Raw genomic sequence first — 23663 nt, 5'->3', positions numbered from 1 at the left:
TGCGGCTAGACCGGCCTTTCACGCTACGATCTTACTGGACGTAAAAAGAAAGATGTAAAAACAGCATGAGGTGTAACCGAGTACCTACAACGTTAAATGCCTATCATTGGGTGGTACCGATTATCAGTCTGTTACACAGACAAAGGTCCCCTTGTCAATTTCCAGTACCAAAGGTATTGGCTACCTCGTGTGACTCTTATAGACGGGCAATTAACCGGTCACGGTTGAAACGGAGCAGGTCTTTTTACCCTGGTTTCGTGTATACACAGCGCCGGAGAAAGTCATTTCGTCATTTACTCGGCGTTGGCTGAAGCTGATTATGTTTCTGATGTGATATACTTAACATCGCGCGATACCATCTTGTATCGTTTTCAATGTCAACGTGAAGCTCAACTAGGAAGGTGAAGAAGAAGAACAAGAAGAACAAGAATCAGCGGTGAAGAACAAATAAATGAAAGTCATCACTAAAACCTGACGCTAAAAGTGGGCCAATTCAACTTCTTATAAGTGAAACTAGATCGCCTTTTTCTTATTTTTCTTTTACTCTCGATCGCCGGTTGGGACGTAGTCCAGCTCATCGGAACGCCTAAATGCCGAAGGTTTTACAAAGCCAAGACGAAAATTGGCGAGGCAATTCTACAGCGAAGCAGAAAAGAAATGAAAGAATTTCTGCAACTGCATCGGGTGAGAAAGGCTACCGAGAAGATATAAAGATAACGTGTATTGTGCACATGTATAAAGGATGCGAGTGATTAGATACAGTTTCCATGTACCTGCTTTACAGTATCTACGTAGCTGTTGTTTATGCACTGACTATAACACACCGATTCGCATCTCCAGTGTTATTACATACGCATTTCTCGCGAGTGATGTATAAAATTACCATTTTGGTAATCCTTTCACTGTTCTATGTTATGCACGGACAGGATTTTCTACTAAACAAATGACAATCACCCATGTATAAAGCATTCCGCATAAAGACTTTATACCCGGGATGCTTTTGCAACATTTCATTTCGTATTCAGTTCATTCAGCTCTCAGTTGGTTCATCATCATAATTTCAAATTCGTGATTTTCATTGTATTCTTTCGGGAGGAAAAACGTATCGATTCTTCGCTGCGGACTGACGGCGAGCAGTCAGCTATTGATTGGTATTTCTTTCCCCTTCTTCGGTCTCTATAATTTTTTGTTCCGCATTCGGATGCAATCTCACGAGAACGTTGCGCAATATTTATGCATTCCTGGATCTCACCGTTGAAAACAGTGCAGCGAGAAAATGGCTAGATATGAAAGAGATAGCCGGCTTCAGTGTCTCCGAGTGGAAATGAAGAACATCTTTTATTCATATCAATCTGTTGCTTCTACCTATACGTTATTATACATCTATCCGAACGTATGAATTTCGTATTATCTAGTGCGTATTGTTTCTCTGTAACCGCGAAGCACTCTAAATTTATTAAAACCCCCCAACTAAATCACCATGATTTGAAATTGAACTTACTTGTTGGTTACCATTGTCGTTTTATAGCGGAATTCGAAAAAACCTCAACACCGCGTTTTAGTCACAAACGTTTGGGGTGAGAATCCGAATTATTTATGGGCATCATTCATTCGTATATTATTTGCTGCACAATTTGCGATCTAGAAGAAATGATCTATGGACTTGAAGAAAATACTTCGTGATAAAAATTAAGAAGAAACCTTTTATTCAGACTTCTCAAAGTCAGTAATCTCGGTTATTAACCATTCGTGATTACCGTCGTCTCGCGGTCGTCTTCCTTCAAGTGCTTTCGTAATTATAGTCAAAGAATTGAAAAATTGGAGATAAAGAAAGAATGGATTTGTAGGTTAATAAAATCTTGCAAGCACTGTATATCTAAGCAACCATAAAATGATAGAATTATTGATCATCGCCACTCGACTCGTATTTGACTTATCGCCGGCACAAAGTGATGAATAATCGGGAACTGATGGGCGAAGAGTGTATTTGAAGCCAATTGTTGACCATTTGTTAACCAGACGTTCACGAATATCCGCTGGCTTGTCAATTTATAGTTAACAAGGTAAAAGTTGACTGTAAATTAACTAGTCATCGTAAAAGAATAATCATAAGAAACTTTAAAGTTTCCATAATCATCAGATTATTTTGATCCTTGTATTACAAACTACAGGGAGCTTTATATAATATATGCTTTTCGTTTTTACTTCTGCTGGATGTCAACGTTTTTGAGAACATTCGTAGACCTGGGGCATAGGTCAACAACACATTTCAAGCGAATGGTTACCGTCTTGCTGATTCAAAGTGAACTTAATCAACGTTTAACTAGCCAAAAGGTTATAGTCGGCATCTCGACAAGACAGTGATCCGCCAGCGGCGAAGACTCTTTGGACATGGACAATGAACTTTTCTGCGATCGTATTGGATTCGGTAACCGCAATTCGAAGGACGTGTCTCAGCGGTACCGGGAATATCATCAGCTAATAAGATCACCGAATGGGTCATCCCAGGAGAGGTTTGTCATAACCTGGAGAAGTCGACGGCTGTAAGTACAGTCCCTGGTGTATATTGTTATCGTGTATGAATATTTCGGGACGGAAGAAACAATATTGAGGAGTAAGAGCACAGTCGAGTTAAGTGACCAATCTAAACGACCGTCCATTTGGTGATTGGCATGCGTTAGCTAACCAACCACAAAAGGACATCCCGGAGGGGATCGTAACCCGATCACGAAAGTCTAACGAGAAAGAATCAAAGTACCTGGTACAGTGTAGGAGCAAAACTTTCGGGCAGGAACCGCGCTAGATCGTGAATGGAAGTGATACTGCTGCTGCTGCTGCTGTTCGACGTGGTGCTGAGGCTGCTGGAGCTGCGGCTGGTGGTGCTGAGGTGCGGCTGGAATCGCGACGGTTTGCTGCATCGGTCCCGGCTGCTGGAAGTGGGTCTGGTACTGTTGATGAACCTGGATTTGTGGGTGAACCGCCTCCCAGCGATGCTGTAGCCAGCAGGAACTTCCCGCCTCGGTCTCTGCCGCATAGTTTTGGGCACCACCCATGCCGTGCCAAGCCAGACTCTCTATCGTACCGGTTGATTCTTCCCTTTAATTCTACCAGGACTTTACTCCCAAATTTTTTCAGTCCAACGGCGAGTGTCTTATCCGTTCATGCGCATGCTCTAACGGAATCGCAAATTCAGACAATCAGCGTTTTCATTCCCATAACTGAAGAGGGTAGTGTGGAATTGAATTATTCGTTATCACTTTCACAACGGTTGAGAAAACACTTTTGAGAGTATTGTTCCGATGACGGCGCCAAAGCGGCGAATCGAAGAGAATGTTTATGGTTCTTCTTGTTTAATACATGAGTGAATTGAACTGTTCCGATAGAAATTTTCACCAATACCAAACCACGATATGTCACTGGCGGGGTACTCGGAGCGCGCTATTCAATCCTGAACCTGGAATCAGCGAGCCACAAGCGACGCGTCAAACTGGCAAAACGGGACGAAGTTGAAGAATTCACCTTTGATAAGAAATCATTGATACACAGGGTTACCGGAATATTTAACAATTACAATTATCCCATTGATGGCGGAATCGATGGCTGTCGCTCATTTGCAATGCCTCCTTGCCTCGAATCATAGCAAATGAACAGCCGATTCGTTATTACCTCGTAGGTAAAAAGTGATATATTATTTAATTTTTCGTTTGTTTAGTAAATAATTTTTATCAAAATAAATTCGAATTTCACAATACTCAAGGAGATAGAATCGAAATTTATAAGGTGAAAGAGTTAAGCGGACATTTAAGTACATCGAACGATGAGTGTACCGGGGGATCTTTTTAAAAGGACCTGCTCTTAACGCACGCGATTCAAATTCCTTAATTTTGATTGGCTGACATCCGTACTCGCAACCTGAACCAGACTTTTGCTGACTAGATCAAATTCCTTAGAATCGACCAGTTGACACTCTGCCAACCGTACTGGTAACATTTGGTTACGCCCGTAAACTAGACGAGTTGCAATGGTCAAGAAGATCCTTTCAAGAAGAATCCTGGGTAGGTACATTGCATGAATAATTCTGTGTCAAGCTAAAATGGTTGAGAACTTTAAATATCGGATTTCACTGTGAGATTTTATTCAAATCAATTCTTCCAGCGTAAAGATACACCCCAAGCGCTGTTACTTATTTTTTTTTTTTTTTTGGTTCATGAGTTTTTACTCACATTAATTTCGACCAATCGCTTATGGAACATTGTAAGTAGTGTCCGATCGACAAGTAATGACATTTTTTCCTCACAGCCGTGGATCTAGGCAAAAAATGTCCAAGATATGAAGTGGTCGTTTTCGTTCCAATTTTTTCACGAAAACAAATATGTCAAACTTTTGTCGTTAACGATGTTGGCGCGTTTTTTAATTTGAAAACAAATTTGGATATCCCTGGTTAAGAGAGGCCAAATGCTTCTGTCTCGGGATTTTCAAACTGTCTATTCAAAAATGTTTCTCACGTGATTAAAATATACGTCCAGTGGTTCGTGACTCAGTAATCCCCTCCCACCTTTGGGGGGGGGTAAAATAATTATATTTCATGCATTCGATTATTTGTCTTAAGACTTAATGCACGGATCGTTATAAGAAAAATCACAGGTATCCATTACCGAAAAACCTCGGATGAAAATTAATTTGTATGCCAGGTGCCACTCTGAAGGTTTCTAAAAAAAATCATAAAAGTTAAAAATCGTTGTATCTCAAAATTTTAGCCATATAACAAGAAGTTTCCTTTTGTCATTACGTTGCTTCAGGTGTATTTCATCACCACTAATTATTTCAGATTTTCAACGGCTTTTGCGCTTTTTTGCCATTCTTTTTGCCTTACTATTTTCGACCATGTCCTGAGTAAAGGTTGTCTGGATATCGAGAATTTCTGTTTAATTAGCGATACATCTAAAATCTGGTCTCGCCAGCCTGAATACAAGAGCTGTAATTTGGTGAAATGTTGTACTTCAGGGCTAAAAGTAGAAGATCATAAGATTTTTTTATTCATTTTTTTTTTTTATTCACTTCATCAGCAACTCAAATTTGGATTTCTTAAATAAGACTTAATACTGTGATAATTATGATGACAATATATAGAATTAAAAATGGTTCTATTTTTGTACAAAAGTCGTTAGTGACTGCATATCATTACGGAATGTTTTACTAATGGCAATTTCAGTCACCATTTTAAACGAAGATGTGAAAGAAATTGTTTTATACTCTTATCCATAATTCTATGAATATTTCTTTCAACTTAACATTTACAGTGGAAATGATAATTTCGTCGCGCAGGTTGAACTATTTTTTATATACACCTGAAGGCACGGAATGACAGAAGGAAAGTTTTTATTACACGTATTAGATTTCGAAATATAATGATTTTGAACTTTCGTGATATTTTTTCGGAACCTTCGAAGTGACCCCTCAAGCTCAAGTTAATTTACATAAGACGTCTCTTGCTAATAGAAATTCATGATTCTTTCCACAAGGATCCGTGAATCGAGTAGTGAGATAAAAAATCGAATGCGTGAAATGTCAGTTGTCTCCCCCCAGAGAGCACAAAGGGGGTTATTGAGTTATGAATCGCTGAACAAGAAAATAAAATATAAAATATTTTCACGAAATACTAGACGAGATGACAAAAATCTTGAGCTTCGGATAATCGAAAAACTCGGATAAAAAGGATTGAAAAAGTGACAATGTACTTTTGAGTGATAACGAATATTAATTATATTCTTCTCTATAGGCAAATAGACTTGTGTGTTTGCATCAACTCACATACGTTAAAAAAAAAAAACGACGAAAAATAAAAGTGTACACATGTGGTCAAGGAAAGCTGGTCACGGGAGCAAAGTTTGACTGCAACGAACATAAGTATCAATAGCTGAAAACAACCGATATTTTTGCCTATCACAGAGTAGACGAGCTCGAATGAGCAAGAATTTACTGTATTGCGTAAACGGTTAGAAGAAAATCGAAATGAAGGTGGAAATGAAAAACATTGAATACAAAAATTGTTCATGCATAAAAAAAAAGAAGAAAAAACAATAAATATTTTCCATCACCTTTTTCGTAAAGTTCGAGTGAATGTGCAGAAATTTTTGGAAAGTTGAGAAAAAAAAAGAAATAACGCTTTAGAATATAGCTTACACTGGAAAAAGTGAATCTAGATTCCTCTCCTAAAAATTCGATATGACGATCAAACATCGAAGTTATCAAGATACCGAGTGAATTGTTCCGGTTTCATTCGTTCTTTGATTGGTCGGTATGTGGTGTCAGTTTGACAGTGAGCATGCAGTTATGCTTTCAAAGAATATAACCTTGTTTGGTTATCGTGATCGCGCCGAACTGCGTGTGGATAGTTTTTTCGAAAATCATTTCTTTTCTGGAAGAAAATTGAGATGTTTACCAGATTGAGATACGGTATGTTGAATTGCCAATTTATTTAAAAAAAAAGAAAGGAGAAGCCGAAAACAAACGCAAATGATACACTAACTCCAAAGAAATCATTTGCTCTAATTTTGCAAAAGTGCAAAAAAGCTGTGTTGATACGGCCAGCTTTATTAACAGAATCATCAGTAAACTGTTCAAATTAAAAAGTAGATACCGAGATATGTATTTTTCTTCCTCACCATAAAAAAAAAAAAATAGAAAACTGCGAGGCGGAGGACCTTCCTATTAAAATTAAGAGCTCATACTTGGAGAGAATGTTCTTGAGGTCTCTACCAATCAAGTTTTCGGAGTATAAAGTGAAAAAAAAAATATGCGATTTTTTTGGCCCACCCTAATTATATACATCTGGGTCATTCCATGTAAAATCGACCAATGGTTGTACTCGACCGCTTTTGTATTGGATGAAATTTGGTCAGAAGTTTTCATTCATCATATAACGAAGTTCTGCCAAAGGAAAAAAAAATTAAAAAATTTTTTTTCAACATTTATGCAACTTTTAAAATTCCATTATTTTTCCGGTTTTTTAAACTTATGCTTCAAAGATCTCGAAAACTATTATAATTACTCCAATGATCTGAACTAGATTTTCAAGGGGATAATCGAAGCTACCAAAAGAAAATTTTTTTGAAATTTTTTTTCAAAAAATCGTTTTTTTGAAGAATTTTGAAATATACAACATTGTAAAAATCGATGACCGCCATTAAATTTTTCACTCCAATTTTTTTCTGGAGTACCTCTAACTGATCTCAAAAGATCCTGAAATTTTTGAAATGAGGTTTGATCAATTTTTTTCCTTTGACAGAACTTCTTTGTATGACGAATGAAAACTTCTGGCCAAATTCCATCGAAAACAAAAGGGGTCGAGTACAACCATTGGTCGATTTGATATGGAATGACCCATATGTATACATATATATTAATTTATTTTTTTTCGTATCATGGTCTAATTAATAATTTACTAATGAACAGCAAACTGCGTCTAACAATTCCGCTATTGGCTGTTCTCGTCTTTTATCCGAAAGATTAATATCGTTTCGAAGAAATTTGGTTGTCAGTTTTTGTTACGAATACACTGAGTGAAATTTTTTGTTCCGGTTACCGCTCAGTCTTTAACTATTTTCACTCTTTACCACAATTGAAAAATATAGTTCTAGGTACAAAATGAAAATTAGTTTTGTAGCTGTTACCGAAATGTCCAGTATTCGTTACTATTTTTTCTCATTCCGATCACTGTTACTATATTTTCTTGTGACTGTTGCGAAAATTTAATGCCTGTGCGACAATAGATTGACGTTAAAGCCTCGTTTAACTAAAAAAGTGGAGTAAGCCTCACAAACTGATTTTGCGTTGCAATTACCAAAAAAGGATCGTCAATAGCGCAAAATGGTTACGCGTACCTCGTTTTTCGTAATTCCAACAATATTCAAACATTTTTTTCAACGATATCTGTTTCACTGAACTTTTCTAGTTACTATAAGAAATGAAATTTTTCTCAGTGTAGAGGAGTAAATATCTCATCACCTTAATGTCCTTATTTAGTTTTCAGTACTAGGTTTTATGAACAATGATCAATTGGACCACGATACCAAATAAATAAACTAATATATATGTAAAATATATATATATAATATATAATATATAATATATATATATATAATTAGGGTGTGTCATTTTAGGGCAATATTTTTTTTTTTGCTCATCACTCGAAAAGTCTTTAGTTCGCATCTAAAAACAAATCTTTGCGCAAAGGGAGCGCTGTCAAAAAATATTTAGAGGTAGCTCAACAGCATTGAAGTTTTCCCATTTGATTAACATGGGAAAATTTTTTTTTTCACTATTATTGGTTCTCTCAAGTCTGATTAAATCGTACGATATTTTCCCTACAGGTTTTTATAGAAATTGGAATTCTCTACAAAAAACGTCTTATTATATATATATATATATATATATATATTTTTTTTTTTTTTTTTAAGACAGGATTTGTTTCTCAATATTTGTCACAAATTTTCCGAGTAGCACCTTTCATAAAAAAGAAGTAAAAAAATTAACCACCCAAGGGTACACCCATACCTTGTTTTACGGCCTTGATAGAATGGACATGAGCGTTACGGCGCCGACAGACTGGCCCTAGTAGTATAAAAAATTCAAGTGAAGGCTGAAGCTCAATTGATTCTGAACACCTTTGACTTAACTGAGAATCACCCGTATTTAAAAATTGATCTCATTTTTCATTTTGCACCAGTATTTGCCAACACGAGAAATCGGAGATTCGCAGACCCAGGAAAATTAACAAAGGAAACAAGAACGGAACATTAATTCAACAATGAAAAAAGGTTTCAGTCTCCGACGCGAGTGCGAGGATTTTTCAAAACGAGTTACGGAGCAAGTAGGCTGAAGTTGAGATTCTTAGGTCACCTTCGCAAATCAACAATATTCCCGTCTTTCGCATTTGTAGAAACGGGTTTTTTTTTTTTTTTTTTTAATGAATATCCATTTTTTCATTCCGCGTGATTCGACGAGTTTTTGTTGTTCTCCGTGTGAAAATCAACACTTACATCGTTGTGCTGAATCGAGGCCATTTTTTAAATACAGGTTTTGGTGATTATTGTACTTTTATGATTATTACTGCTAACGATATCTCAGAAATTTGACTGTATCTCGACGCTCTACTTAAACCCCCCGAGACTCGTCAAGCGGTCAAAATATGCTGCGATATTAAAAGGAAAACGTGTTTACGGCAAGAGCAAATCGCATAAGGCGTGACGAAATCCTGGAGGGAGTCTGAAGCCAGAATATTTGTAATGAATGAGCAAAGTAATAAAAAAAAAAGTAAGCGATCGCCACAGAAAGGGAGAGACAGAAAAACGAAGAAGTACAAAGAAACAACGATGTTTAACAATATGTATGCGATGTTTATATACATATATCATATGTATATTAGGGTGTTTCGGAAAAAAATTGTTTGCGGTTTTCCACCATGGGGACCCTGAAAAAATTGGTGCAGGTTGAAAGAAATATTCGGTGACAAGATGCGCGTTTTACGTTACGCGGAAGATCGCGCTCGTTTTATTTTCCTCATTGTTGCACATTTTTTTAAAAATTTTACAAGAAACACGTTGCGGCACCTTAATTATCATTTCTTTCCTAACATTCATATTCAACCCAAAGATCACGATAAAAAACACAACGATATATCGTCCTGGAACCTTATTCTTCTAAATTAAAAGTGCATATCGAATTTTAACTAGTTTACGAGTTTGAATTATTGGTGAAAAAGCGGCCAAATACACTTTTCAAACATCAACTGGAAACTCGGTATTACAAATGTGCGCCTTTTTCGTGACGTAAATTGAGGTTATGATTGATTTAAGCAATAAAAAAATATATATATATATCATTCACGATACCTACTTCAAAAATGTATAAAAGTAAAAAATCAACCGATTGTGAGCGCGATCTTCCACACGACGTAGAATGCTCATTTTTTTACATAAACTTTCTTTCAACCCGAACAAAACTTTTCAGGGGATGCCATGGTGAAAAGTCGCAAATTGGTTTTTTCCGAAACACCCTAACGTATAAATTCGACAGACACATATAGATTAAAAAATATACGCCCCCAAAATAAAATTTTCGACGCATTTTGGAACCCGTTTCGAGATCCAACAACAGGGTAGTTTTGAAACGCACGATACCCATACGGTTTTTTTTTTACACGAGTTCCGGATTACGCCGAGACGTTTTGCCCATTTTCTTTTAACGAATTTTTTTTTTGTTTTTTTGTTTTTTTTTTTTTTTATTTATTTTTTTTCTTTCCATTCAATTCTTTGCTTTCATTTCCATTGTAACAATACTAATGCGAACCTACGATATTTTGTTTATTGATGTCTACTGTGTGTTTTTCTCTAAATATTCGCATACGTGCGTGTCCGTCTTTTTCTTTCTTTCTTTCTTTCTTTTTTTTTTTTTTTTTTTTTCTTTTTTCGGTTACTCTTGTTTTCCAGAGAATATCGAACGACGAACTTTCAGCCCGGTCTCAAATTATTATTTTATCGGTACGGTTTTATCAATTGTAAATATAATCAAGAGGTTTAGCAAAATTCTCGAGAACTTGGTGCCGTGCGAGACTTCGGATAACTGAGCCCGGCAAGCCGCCCAGAGGGGTTGTGCGTTTTACCGGAGTGGGGTGATCGGCAGGGTGCAGTAGCGCCAAGACACGTGCACCGCGAGGCACGTTCCTCGGGCACGTGTTTCCTACGGGTAACCGCCCCTCCCGCCCCATCCGCCCCACGCGACAGCCGCCTTTGCGATGATCGGCCGACTCGGGTGCTGGACGGATAATCGATACTCTTTATCAATTTTATCGCGAGAGGGGCGGGATTGAAGTTCCGAAAGCGCCGGATTCCGAATTATTTGATGGCGAAAACTCGAATGAAACGAGAAAGTTTCGAACGGTCGGAAACACGTCGCGACGGCTCAAAGTTACCGAAAGGTGAGAATCCGAAAGTTCAAGTCACGATAGAGCAAAGTTCCGAAAGGTCAAGTTCCGATGGAGCAAAATTCCGAAATGTAAAGTTTATTCGACGAGTAGGTGTAAATAATTAGAATAAACAAAAGTACAGAATTACCAGAATTCCGAACGTAAATATATTGAAAATCCAAAACAAAATGGTGGGATTTCAACAAGCCAGAAATTCACAGAACTGGAAATCTTCGATCATTCCGAATTTCGATGCTCCGGATTTTTAAATTTTCTTATCTTTGCTTTTTCGGAACTTCGACTTGTCAGAGTTATGCCTTTTCGGCATTTTGACCTTTCGGAACTTTGTGCGTTGGGATTCGAACCATTCGAAACTTGGATTTCTTTAAGCTTTGCTACCTAAAAATTTGGAATTTGGGGCTTTCGAATCTCTTCAAATTCGGAATTTCAAACCCGCCCCCTTTGATTACGCTGAATATTTTTTTAATCAATCTACTTGCTAGCTACACAAAAATCTCATTGAAGTTACCAAAGTAACGAAATTGTTAATTTGGCTCACCTTAGTAGACAGGTCTAAAAACTTCCCGTATACGTTACCGTCTTGAACCCTTGGTAAAACATTTTTGTTTTCTTTAGTCTTGTTATTTAAATAACTCGAAAGTTACCCGACTGATGAAATCCAAAATTCAATCATTTCAAAACTGAGAAAAGTCCCATCGATTGGGTTCAAAATCATCCTAAACCTAATCCATTCATTTGTTCTTAAGTTTTGTACATAACCAGACGTCCATCCGGTACTGTTCGGAGGTAATAGAGGTGAATTTTTCAAAGTCTACAACTACAAATTTATTTTTCGAGGTTTTCAGAATAACCGTTTGCAGCTTGGAGATTTCCCTTCAAAATGCTTTTTTTTAAACGTTTGTGGCGATTTTGTCTCACCACGTTATCCAACATGAAAGGAAATAGTGTCCGAAAAAATTTGAATCCACGTAACAAGTAAAGAAACCATCCTACAGAATTAAAAAAAAAGGAGAATAATCCTCTGAATGTCACCTTTCTGAATCTTTCTTCAAAAATCATCTTCGACGTAACTGGCAGATTTGAAAACTTTTCAAAGATGGTAAAATTCGGCAATCTAAATTTAAACCTTACCGCGATACAGATATCGTAAAAATGACGATCATGTTTTCCCGTCTCACCATCTTGACGAATAGAGTTTTTCCTTTAAATCCCTGCTCTTAAATTTGTCCTATGTTCTTTAATACCAAAGACAGACTCAAAACAAAGAGGATTTTTTCTCTTGTTACGTGGGATCAAAGTTTTTTGGACACTATTATTTTAGGTTGGATAACTTGGCGAGAAAAAATTGCAGTCAAAATTGAGAAAAAGTATTTCGAAGGGGAAACTCCAAGCTACAAAACGGTCATTTTGGAAATCTATAAAAAAAAACTGTACATCGCGTATGACCGTGCGAAGTCGAAGGTTCACTTTACAAATTTGACACGAGTAACTGAGAAGTATGATTACTCGAGAAAAAATGCGTATTGGCTAAATCTGGAAAATGGTGCTTAAAAAATCCAGTGTATCCAGTCGATTTTACTCTATGATGCGTCACGTTTGTTAAAAGACCATTTTCTACAAGTTCACTGGATCTTTGTTTTTTAACATGTTGGTATCGTTAAATATTTGCATTTACAACATTGCCCTGATATTGATTGTGATCGACTAATGCATTAATGAATCGAATACCGAATAAAAAGAATCCATCCATGAATTTATGAAAAATAATTTTCCAGGTAAAATAAATTATCGTCGAGTGAAGTCGGACGAATCTATTAGACTCATTTCGAAGCGTTTTGAAAAAAAGCTTCGATATCCCAGCTTTTGTTTTTATAATTTCAATGTTTTACATCTTTGTGTTTTTAAAGAAATATTCAATGAAATCTTTGAAAATCCGTGGAGTTTCCCGAAACCTTTGGAAATTCTTGAAATTTCGCGAAATTATTGATGCCCATGAAATTATGGAAATCGCATGAAACCTTGAGAAATTACTGAAATTTCGGAAAATCCTTGAAACTGCATGAAACTTTTGGAAATCCCAAAAAATATGTTGAACTTCCTGCAAGTTGGAGGAATTCTTGATATCATGCGAAATCTTGTAAAACCCTTCAAAATTCTTCGAGGTTTTACGAAATGTCTGAAATTTTCTGGAAAACGTAGGACTTTTGATAGCCTCCTGAAATTCTTTGAAATCCTGTTTCATCACGTATCATTTGCAATCTCTGCTGAACAAGTGTTCGGAATCACGTGGAATTATTTGAAAGCTAACTGCAATGATCAAATCTACCCTAGACGCAAATTAACAACTGGTTGTTCAACCCTCGTGTGGAATCAGTTACGCAACTTGTTTATTCTGCCCGAAGATAAAATTTCTCATTCATCGTCTGCTCATTTTCATTAAACTAAATGCAAATAATGTTGAAGGATTTTTTTAATCTACCAAATATAAAGTGACGATCGAAAATATAATTATTTGTGCATTACGCGCTTCTCAGTTTTACAGATTTAATAACGATGTAACCAACATCATAAATTATTCAACCACTCACCGGATTTCTGAGTAAACATAACAGAACGAAAACTTTCGTAAATTTTCAAGTGACTCAAAATTCTGCTATCGGCAAATGAGGATCAAATTGATGAAAATAATTTCTTGACTTCGTCGACAGGTAAAAGAAACGGGGATACATAAAATGACAGTGTGAAATAGCGATGGCCACTGATCTGAAAATAACTGATGCATCGATTAATGGATTCGCAAAAAGAAAAAAAAAACAAAAAAAAGAAAAACTCTAAACCCGTCTCGATTAAATCGGCAAAAATGAATCGATTAGTCGATTATTCGTGTTTTTTATTTTTAAACGGTGCATTTGGAATCAAAACTTTGTAAATGCCAATACCTATGTAGGCTTAACCCTTCGGAACTATCGTGTAGAGAGATTCTCTCACACTTTTATTAAAACTTTTTTTTCTTTCAAAATTCAAATAGAATGACCCCCTGAAAATTCTTTTACCTTCCTAAAATTTAATGCTCTAAATGATACGAAAAAGAAAAATTTTTTAAACTTGTAAAATAAAGAAAAAAAATTATTTATTTATCAACTGTGAGAGTTTCTCTCATCACGTAAGTAAAGTCAGGCACATAAAAAATTGCTATTCGTATGACTTCGTTTAGCTTCGGCTGTCTCCGTAGTTTCTAGCCGCCATTTTAAATGTATATAAATATACAAATGCACAGTATTCTAAAGCTTGTGTACAAGTGTACCAGTATTGTTTATTAAAAACTAAAAATGTAATAATTTATAAATAATTATTCTTAGTTGTATGCTAGTTCATAAGTGTTATTATTTATTCAGTGTATAAACAAAGTAAGTAAATTCGACACATTATGTATTAATGTTTTTCTGTTATAAACACATATGTAACCTAAAAATATGTTTCAACTTGAGTGTGATTGTTTATAAAGATTTATAAATTATGCAAAATATAATTGTTTAATTATCTCAAATATTTTGTTCTCAAAAATTTTAATAACTTAAATAAGAAACTTTTAACAAATTATAATAATTTGTCACTTATCACTTCTTGGCTTTTTGTAAACATACACTCAAAAATTTTTTTTTTTTTTTTTTTCACGTATCAGTGGATACAGTTTATACATTAATAATATTAATATTTAATATATCATATTAAAAAAAAAATAGTATTTGTTATCGTATTTTACTTGATATATAACCTAAAATTAATCGAGTAGATTTTAAATTTCGCTCTTGACGCTTGCGCAGAAGGCGTGAGATTTTCTCTCATCACGATAGTAATGATTGTGGTACGGGAGACGTATGTTCCGAAGGGTTAATAGCGGAAAAGTTTTTTGATAGTGTGTAGTTTAATTCAAAATATATTTCAATTTCAGGTGAAAATATTCATTTATCTTTCACTTGGTATGTCGAAAAGGTATTCCGTAAGTAAGGCAATGATATTAAGTGACATTTTAATCACATAGATTCATACTTTTTTTATCGCGTCGTTTACGGGAGTTAAAAACAAAAACCGATTGTGAGGAAAAATAATCGATTCGGTTGATTAATCATGTTTGAAAATTAATCGATTACACTCGATTGATCGGGATAAAATAATCGATTACTTTTGATCATTGTCAGTGTGAACGAACCTTAACCGCCACGGCAAGACACGAAATCACGATACGTACACCGATTACCGCGTGTAAACAAATTACCTTGAAGGTTACACGGTGATGAGGATTTCCCTAACTTGCATCGTCAGCCGGCTTCGAGATGCGAGTCACATTCACTGATTGCGAGCGTGTGCAACGACTGACGTATGAACAACACGCGAACACCGAACACCGGATGCACAATAACGGAAACACGTGTGACGCTCGTACAGCCGAGTGTATCCACACTGGTTTACCTGACTTTGTAACGAATGTTCGGTTCCAACGAGCACCAAGCGAACAGACGAAAATTTGTTGGAAATTTTTTCTACTGTAGAACTTTTTGGTTTTGTGCCAGAATGCGGAAGCTCGAAGAGAATGGCAGTTGTATACAAAAATATAGGCACCACACCGAGAAAAATTTCATTTCTTAGAGTAACTAAAAAAATTCAGTAAAACATGTATCGTTAAAAAAAAAACTGTTTCAATATTGTTGGAATTACGAAGAACGAGGTACGCGTTACAATTTTGCGCTATTTTCGATCGTTTTTTGGTAATTTCAACGCAAAATCGGTTTGTGAGGTTTACTCTACTTTTTTAGTTAAAAGAGGCTTTGACGTCAATTTATTCTTGCGCAGGCTTTAAATTTTCGCAACAGTTGCAAGAAAATATAGCATCAGTGATCGTAATGAGAAAGAATAGTAACGGATACCAGACTTTCCGGTAACGGCTAGAAAACTAATTTTCATTTTCTACCTAGAACTATATTTTTCGATTGTGGTAAAAAATGAAAATAGTTAAGGACTGAGCAGTGACCGGAACTAAAAATTTCTCTCGCATGGATGATTGATGAACGATTCCTCGATTTTGTTCGTAATCGACTTTTTATTATAAAACTTTGTCTTTGTGACGTTTAAAAATGTTTTTACATGTGTTTCTTTTCTTATTTAACGCTGTCTTATAGCTAACCTCTACGATTGCTAGATTGTGTTTCTAGACATGCGTTTGAATCTTAATACATCAAGTTGCGTATAAATTATCCAGCTTTTACATTTAAATTACAGGTTTCATAAGTATACACGTTAAATTGGCATGAATAGAGAAGAATAAGCTAAATTATAAATCAGATATACAAAAATTAAGATGTAATTGGATTACAGATGAATTATCGACTATTCTACGAACATAATAATATCAGTTCGTCATTTCAGAAGGAAATGTGGATTTTAGATTCATGGTGATAATCGATAAGTTAAAGGATGTCATTTTTATCAAACATGTTTGAATCTTACATCTGAGATGGCCGACATAATTCCGAAATGACGATTTGCAAGTAATGTCAATGTAGAAATGACTTAGATTTTAAATATCGGTTTGTTTCTGACCGTGATGTTATTGTTTCTACTTACGTGTATCACTTATTTTGTATTACGTTTGAACCAATTTGATTCAGTAGTTCAAGAGTAGTGATAGTTGGTTCAATAGGATTTTCGTTCATTTCGCTAATCTCACGTACGCTTTGAAGACAAGAATTCCTATCCGATGGTCACCGACTCAATTTCGTCACTGAACATTGAGCTGCAGTGTCACAAAAATCGCGAGGATTCCGTCAAGTGCTAATGAAAACTCCTCTTCATTTTCATTCGTTCAATGCTCATTGAAAAAAATATATTCGGTTGCCGATCAACTACCTACACGAATTCAAGAGTAAAACTTTTTACACGTACTAACGTTGCAAGGTTACTTTGATTTACCCGCCACGAGAAGCCTTAAATTTTCAAACAGAGATGTTTTTTGTTGTTTTTTTTTTTTTTGTCTATGTTTCTGTCAATTGCATTATCATTTTGGATGCCAAATTCGTTAGCTACCAATAACCGCTTGTGAAAAATTTGCGCACTTCGCATTCGTTTAATTTGTTACAAAACCCTGACAGTTACACGGTTGAAACGATTCAGGCAATTCATTCAAGTCTCGCGTAACAAATATTAAGATAAAAGGAAAGAAGGAATAGTTAAGCCAGAAAGTGTGGCGATTAGATAGGTTAGGAAGTTTTGAAATCTGCTTCTGCCCCGTTGTCCGTCACCTTGAAGTCTATTTCTCAGCTCGGGTTGTTTAACTTGGATACCTACCGTCACCGTTAGAACGACAAACATTGGGATTCTGAGATAGAAACAACTCACCCAGCTCACGATTATGTACATTAAATCAGACGACAGGCCGCGGATCGGATCTAGTGCCAAGATGTATTCAACGGTGTGATACTTGGTCGTGGTAATAAACATCGACCTCAGTCCACTAAAGTTAGAATAAACAAAGAACAGATTCGGCGATCTATTAGACTTATGGTCGAAAGTTCAATTTTTTTTACGAAAATGGATAACGAGCCTTTAGCATAAAAAAAGATGCAATTTTTTTTATGAGGAAATGGAATTTTTTATCAAATTGAGATAAGGCATATCTCAAAATATACAATCTAAGGTATATTGACAAATTTTTTTAGACCTGAATGTTTTAAGATGGCGATGCTACAGTTGCTCGAAGTCAGCAGTGCAGATTTTCGCCGTGCAGCCTACAAGTCTCAAGTCTTGACCAAAATCGAAAAATTTGATTTTTATTATTAAAACATATCAGTACACTTCGTACGACGGAGAGAAAAAAGATTGAAAATTTGAGACCGTATTGAAAAAAAAAAAAAATAATAAATCACTCATTTCTGTATAAAAAAATCGGTAATAAACAGCATTTATTGTTCGATTTTTTTTTTTTGAAAAAATTCAAACTTCGTGCAATCGCCAAATATTTCTGAAAAGTTTCATCCAACAATAAGTCGGTTGACAATTCACTGAGATACATTGCACGGCGCAAATCTGAGGTGCCAACTTCCGGCAGCTGTGGCGCCGGCATTTTGAAATATTTTAGTCTACAAAAATTTGTCAATATACCTTACATCGTATATTTTGAGATATGCTTTACAACGATAAGGTTAATCTGAATTGGGAGATAGTACAACGAAACCAATAATCAAAACATCGGTTTCTGGGCCTCTTCGAGCGAGTTCAGCTTGGACTTGGAAGCTTGAGACTGAATCTCCGAATTTCTAGGAATTCTCAGCTGTCGCGCCGCCACATTGGTACAAAAATACACGGCACAGAGCCGCTTTCAAGTCAGCCTATAGATATAATAACCATGCGGGGGAAAAAATGAATGTGAAAAGTGCGATTGAAAGCCGAATGATCCAACCGCGAGGTTGATCTATTCGGGGATCTGCAGGTATAGGCACGATAAAACCTGTTCAGACTACTTTCTCCGCATGTAAATACATCTATAAGAGCGATGAGAAGTAAAATTACAAGGGAACAAACGGCTGCAAAAATTGCTTGGCGTAAAAAGTACGCAAAACGTAAAAATAAAGTACCGCACCTGCAGTGGCGTAACTTCCGTCATCGATGACGGCGGTGACGCAACTTGAGGGGGTGGGGGGATCGAAGTTCCGAATTTGAAAAGTTCCAAAAGCGCCTACACTGTGAAAAATTTCATTTGTTATACTAACTAGAAAAATTTAGTGAAACAGGTATCGTTAAAAAAACTGTTTCAATGTAGTTGGAATTGCGAAAAACGAGGCACGCGTAATCATTTTGCGTTATTGTCGATCCATTTTTGGTAATTGTAACGCAAAATCAGTTTTTTCGCTTTACTATACTTTTTTAGTTAAATAAGGCTTTAACGTCAATTTATTCTTGCACAAGCATGAAATTTTCGCAACAGTTGCAAGAAAATGTAGCAACAGTAATCGTAATGAGAAAGAATAATAACTAAGGAAATCAAAATGTTAGGAAACACCAAAGTTTCGAGCGGTCGGAAATCCGACGGCTCAAAGTTTCGAAATGCATTATTCCGAAAATTCGAATTAGGATAGAGCAAAATTCCGAAAAGTAAAGTTTCGATAGAGTAGAATTCCGAAAACCAAAACATACTCACACGGCGTAGTTTACTCGACGAGTCGGTGTAAAAAATAAGGCAAACCGAAAATCAGAATGACCAGGATTTCGAACGTAAAAATATCGAAAATCCAAACCAAAGTAAGATCAAAGTGGTGAAATTTCATCGGGCCAGAAATTCACAGAACTAAAAATCTTCGATCATTCCGAATTTCAATATTTCGGATTTTTGAATTTCCTCATTTTCGCACTTTTGAAACTTTGACTTGCCGGTGTCGCGCCCTTTCGGAATTTGGCACTTCGGAACTTTTCGAATTCGGCATTTCAAGTCCGCCCTCTTGAGGAATTCGCAAAAAAGTATACCAGAAGCTTGCGGCAACGCTGCGACTCGGCGACCTGACCTGTCTCAACGCATAATCGTCGAGGGGTGACGAACTTCAACCGCATGTAAATTGACCGTATGCAAAAATCATTGTAATCCGTCCCGGAAGCGTGCCAGCTTTGACTGGAAATTGCGCGTCTCTCCTCCTTCGATCCTAGATCAACGACGTGATCTACAATTCCGCTAGAGTTGACGATCAATTTCTCTTCCGGGTGCGTTTTAGTCCCACATATAACGCCGGGTTTGAATTAACCTCACATTGTCTTACACGGGCAAAATGTTACATCCATGTACCCGCGTATCTCGATCCTCAGCGCCGATAGCGCAGAGCGGCTGGAATTCTCTCAAGCACAAGAACCCGGCTTTGGATATGAGGATCGCTTTCACCTGCGTCAGACCCGAGTGTCGATTAGCAGTTTTGATTTCGCAATCGAGCGCAGATCGCTTAATAGGTCTCCGCGTGCATGTACCTGCTTATTTTCTTTTTTCTTTCAGCTATGCCGCCGTTTCGCAACAGATCGGAAATTTTTACCGGGTATACCATAAATCATCCGATTTGCCGATTTTTCTAATATACTCAGTTTACATTTCGTTGTCAGCTTGTTCGTTTCTTTCGCTGCGCTCAAGATACGAACTGAATTGTAACAGTTAACCCATGGATTAATTGAAATCTGGGTGATCAATCATCCAACAAATGCCATCTAATCAATTTTATGTTAATAAGCTTTGGATCATTTATGCAAGAGATGAAGACTTACTAAACGAATTGAAGAAAGTATACAGATACATATATTACAAATTGTTTAACTACGTCATTACAAACGGTTAACCGTTAATTACCCATCGATTTGTAGATAGATAATTTAATAAATAACCATCATTCACATTATAAATGAATAATTTAATTGGAACAGCTGGCAAGCGACGTCGGAAGTCCGGAATTTCAGCAGAGTCAAAAACCAAATATATCCAATTCGTTTCGACCCATTTTTGAATAATTTCTGTCAGACGTTATCGCTAAAATCAATCGCACGTTTCATGGTTTATCAATGCGTAGCAAATGAATTAGATGCTTTCATTTTTTTGCGACGTGATACGCCGTGTCATAATTCAGTTGTATGAATTTGTAGAAGAACAGGCACGATTTTTGAAGCCCTTTTACGATCTTCGGCGATACAGTGCTGAGAAGACGGATTACAATCGATAAATTGTCTCATTACGTATCGATCGAGAAAACATCATTTCGGATCGCGTCGGGTGCTAATTTTCAATGAGAATGAAAGCTGTTGACGGTAAAAATTTCAAAAAACGACTGAAACATTCGAAGCGTGCAGAGTCGATACTTTTCTTTCAATCAACCGGCGGCATGACTTTTTGAAAAAAATCCAATAAGTAGGTAAAGGTAATTGATTTTCTGTCTGTCATTTGATATGTAAACAGATTTAAAAAATTCACTTGTCGGTTTCAGCTCCGAGTTCCATTTATTTGAAAGTTTTGTAACAAAAGTCATACACCGCGGTATGTAACCATGTAAGAATCATGTTCTCACAATTTTTACCACGTGTCTACCTTATTTACTGGACGGAGACATTCAGCGTGGTTCGAGTTATGAAAAATGGCAACACGCTTCGGAGATATTGCCATGCGAAACGTCGACTTATAAGCATCCGAAGTGAAGTGCCATGGAACGAGATGTACGACATATTGAGAAAAACAAAAGTATCGAAGAAGTGTTGCACTTATTTCCGTCGACTGTCCTACAAAAACAGCTTGCCGAATAGGAGTAGCAAAATGCAGAGAAAGTCAAGATCATGATCGTTAGAAAAACAGCAGATAGAAAACAAACAAGGAATGATGAAAAAACTGGAAAAACACATCGTAAGTAAAAACTAAATTTCCTGAATGCTCACAGACCGGAGAACATCTTTACAGAAACGGTGAAAAAAAGTGACGCATATATTGACAAAATTTGTCTAATATATCATTTATTCAGTTGATTGACTACATAGCGATTTTTTTTGTTTTTTCTTTTCTTACGGAACTTTTAAAAAATGGCGGACTTATTACGCCGTAAATAAATGGTTTTTCTTGACGCACGCATTGATGATGAAAGTTTTCAGCATTGATCTAAGTGTCTGAAAAAATGGACTTATTCACAATATTGCATGACAGACGTATCTCCGATGTGAAACAATCTGATGACGTTTAAGAAAACCCAAAAAAAATTAAAATTCGAGGATTTCTATTTTTTGACTCAATTCTCTACCGGTACTTGTTTTTTTGTCTTTTATCGTGTACTTAAATTTTTTTTCTCTCGAGGTTCACATTAAAGACATTGATACATAGAATATGATGTGAAAATTTCAAAGCAATCAAATCCTCCGTACGTGAGTTTGAACATTCACCAAGTAAAAAAAAACCGAATCGGTAGAACTTTTTTAAAAATATGTCCGTGAAATAATTTTTTTTTTTTTAGTTATTTAGTTAACCAACAAAATAAATGATGTGTGAGAAAAAAATTTGTGAATATATGCGTCACATAGTTTTCACCGTTTCTGTAAATGTTCTTCCAAAAATCGACGAAATCGCGTACAAAAGGCCTTAAGGACTTCCGTTACTGTGAAAAAAACTGTGAAAAAATTTAGTCACCGTATGTGAAAATTGTTTTCGGACAAAGAAGTTGAGGTTAGTAATTGAAGGGAGGTCTTCCAACGAATCAAAATATTGCGGATACACGCCTCTGTATATAGACTCCAGAATCTCGTCGAGTACGTGCGACAATGAGTTCAGATCATGTTTCGAGGAGTGTGCCGATAGTGTGACCAATTCCTCGTTTCATGCGAACTGATTACGAACGATGATATAATATTTACTATAAGCAAAATAATTCACGGAAAGTAAAGTACCAGCAAAGAAGTTCAAGTCTCAGCGTAGATTCTGCTTTGAAGATTTTTCTTCGCAGTTGTACGGCGCAGAACCAACATCAGGAGAAAAGGTAGGATTGCGTCACGTTGATTTCGGCAAAAAGGATTCCTGCTTCAAGCCTGAGTCTCAAACTTTGAAGAAGCCAGTGAAAAAGGAGGGAAAACAACAGAGAGCGAAGTTTCTTCAGAGGTTTATAAAAAGTGGTTCATAAAACTGACCGACTATCAGGCAGTTGGTAGTCAACCATGCTGACATGGAAGGCTCTACGAAGTGTGTCGAAACAATTTATGATCTAGTTGAAAGGAAGTCATACTTGCGAATAACGTTCAATAATCGATGATTAACTTAGCTGAAGAAGATACATTGACAAAGACTCATTATGGTTGAATATTCTTGTCAAGCTAAGACTGACTGTGAGCCCTGCCAAAACCAGCACTTTGAGTACCAAGAACGAGGTTCAAAGGGCGAATCTAATAAAGTAGTAAATACGATAAAAGAGGTACTGATATCACCATGCCGCTCAAATTGATCCGCGTATAGGTGTCCATGCAATTGATATCGAGGCACCATTGTTAAGTGAATTCATACTTATTACACGTAATTCCAATGTGTCTCTAACAATGGAATTGGACACGAACTTGCGCGTTGTTCAAAAAGGATTAGACAAAGAGAGGATGAATGGCTTTGAAGCCAACCAGCTGATCCAATTATAATCTAGCTGAAGCTTGGCAGTCAAGTTCAAGCGACTTATGAATTGATGAACAGTATGAAAGACTATCGCCAATGTTGTACGCTCAATCGTGTGGGAAACAAAAACGCGAAAGATCAAAAAGTCGACGGGATGAAATCCCGAAAATCAAACTGCCGACGGTTGAAAACGTAGAAAGACCATAAATACGCAAAGAAGATTTGTAGAAAAATAAAACTGAAGAACGCAAAAATGTATAAATAGGTTTAGACGGACAATTTGTTTTTTTTTTTTATTTGGCAAATGGCCGAGATTACGAAGGGCAAAATATTGAATTGCGAAAATACCGAAGAGTCAAAAAGTCGACTTTTCAAATGTCAGACTCATCCCTTTGTCGAAAATCTATGAATCCGAATTTATCAATAACGACTGAACAAAGACTCCCCTCACGGAAAAAAAACCCTCAATTTTTGGGAGTAACCCTCAAAATTTAGCCGTTTACACTGAAGGATGAGGATAAACCCCTGAAT

The 23663-nt window shown here is 36.3% G+C and overlaps 1 protein-coding gene across 18 annotated transcripts in view; it reads right to left on the bottom strand.

Moving 5' to 3' along the window:
* Nucleotides 1-23663, bottom strand: part of LOC124309592 (thyrotroph embryonic factor) — a 223562-nt gene that overhangs the window by 111286 nt on the left and 88613 nt on the right. For 2 of the 18 annotated variants that reach the window (XM_046773357.1, XM_046773352.1), the window contains exon 1: nt 2759-3500. The exons of 8 other annotated variants lie outside the window; for them this stretch is intronic. In XM_046773357.1, coding sequence (XP_046629313.1) covers nt 2759-3053 — 295 coding nt within the window. In that variant the 5' untranslated portion in view covers nt 3054-3500. Of the gene's footprint in view, nt 1-2758; nt 3520-10354; nt 10711-23663 lie in introns of those variants that run through there. 8 more of the 18 variants (XM_046773350.1, XM_046773349.1, XM_046773348.1 and 5 more) reach the window with 8 other exon arrangements.

This window comes from Neodiprion virginianus, chromosome 7 (genome assembly GCF_021901495.1).
Source record: "Neodiprion virginianus isolate iyNeoVirg1 chromosome 7, iyNeoVirg1.1, whole genome shotgun sequence".
Lineage (NCBI taxonomy): Eukaryota > Metazoa > Arthropoda > Insecta > Hymenoptera > Diprionidae > Neodiprion > Neodiprion virginianus.
Note: the sequence above shows the minus strand (reverse complement) of the source record. Positions and strands in the feature narration are given on the sequence as shown.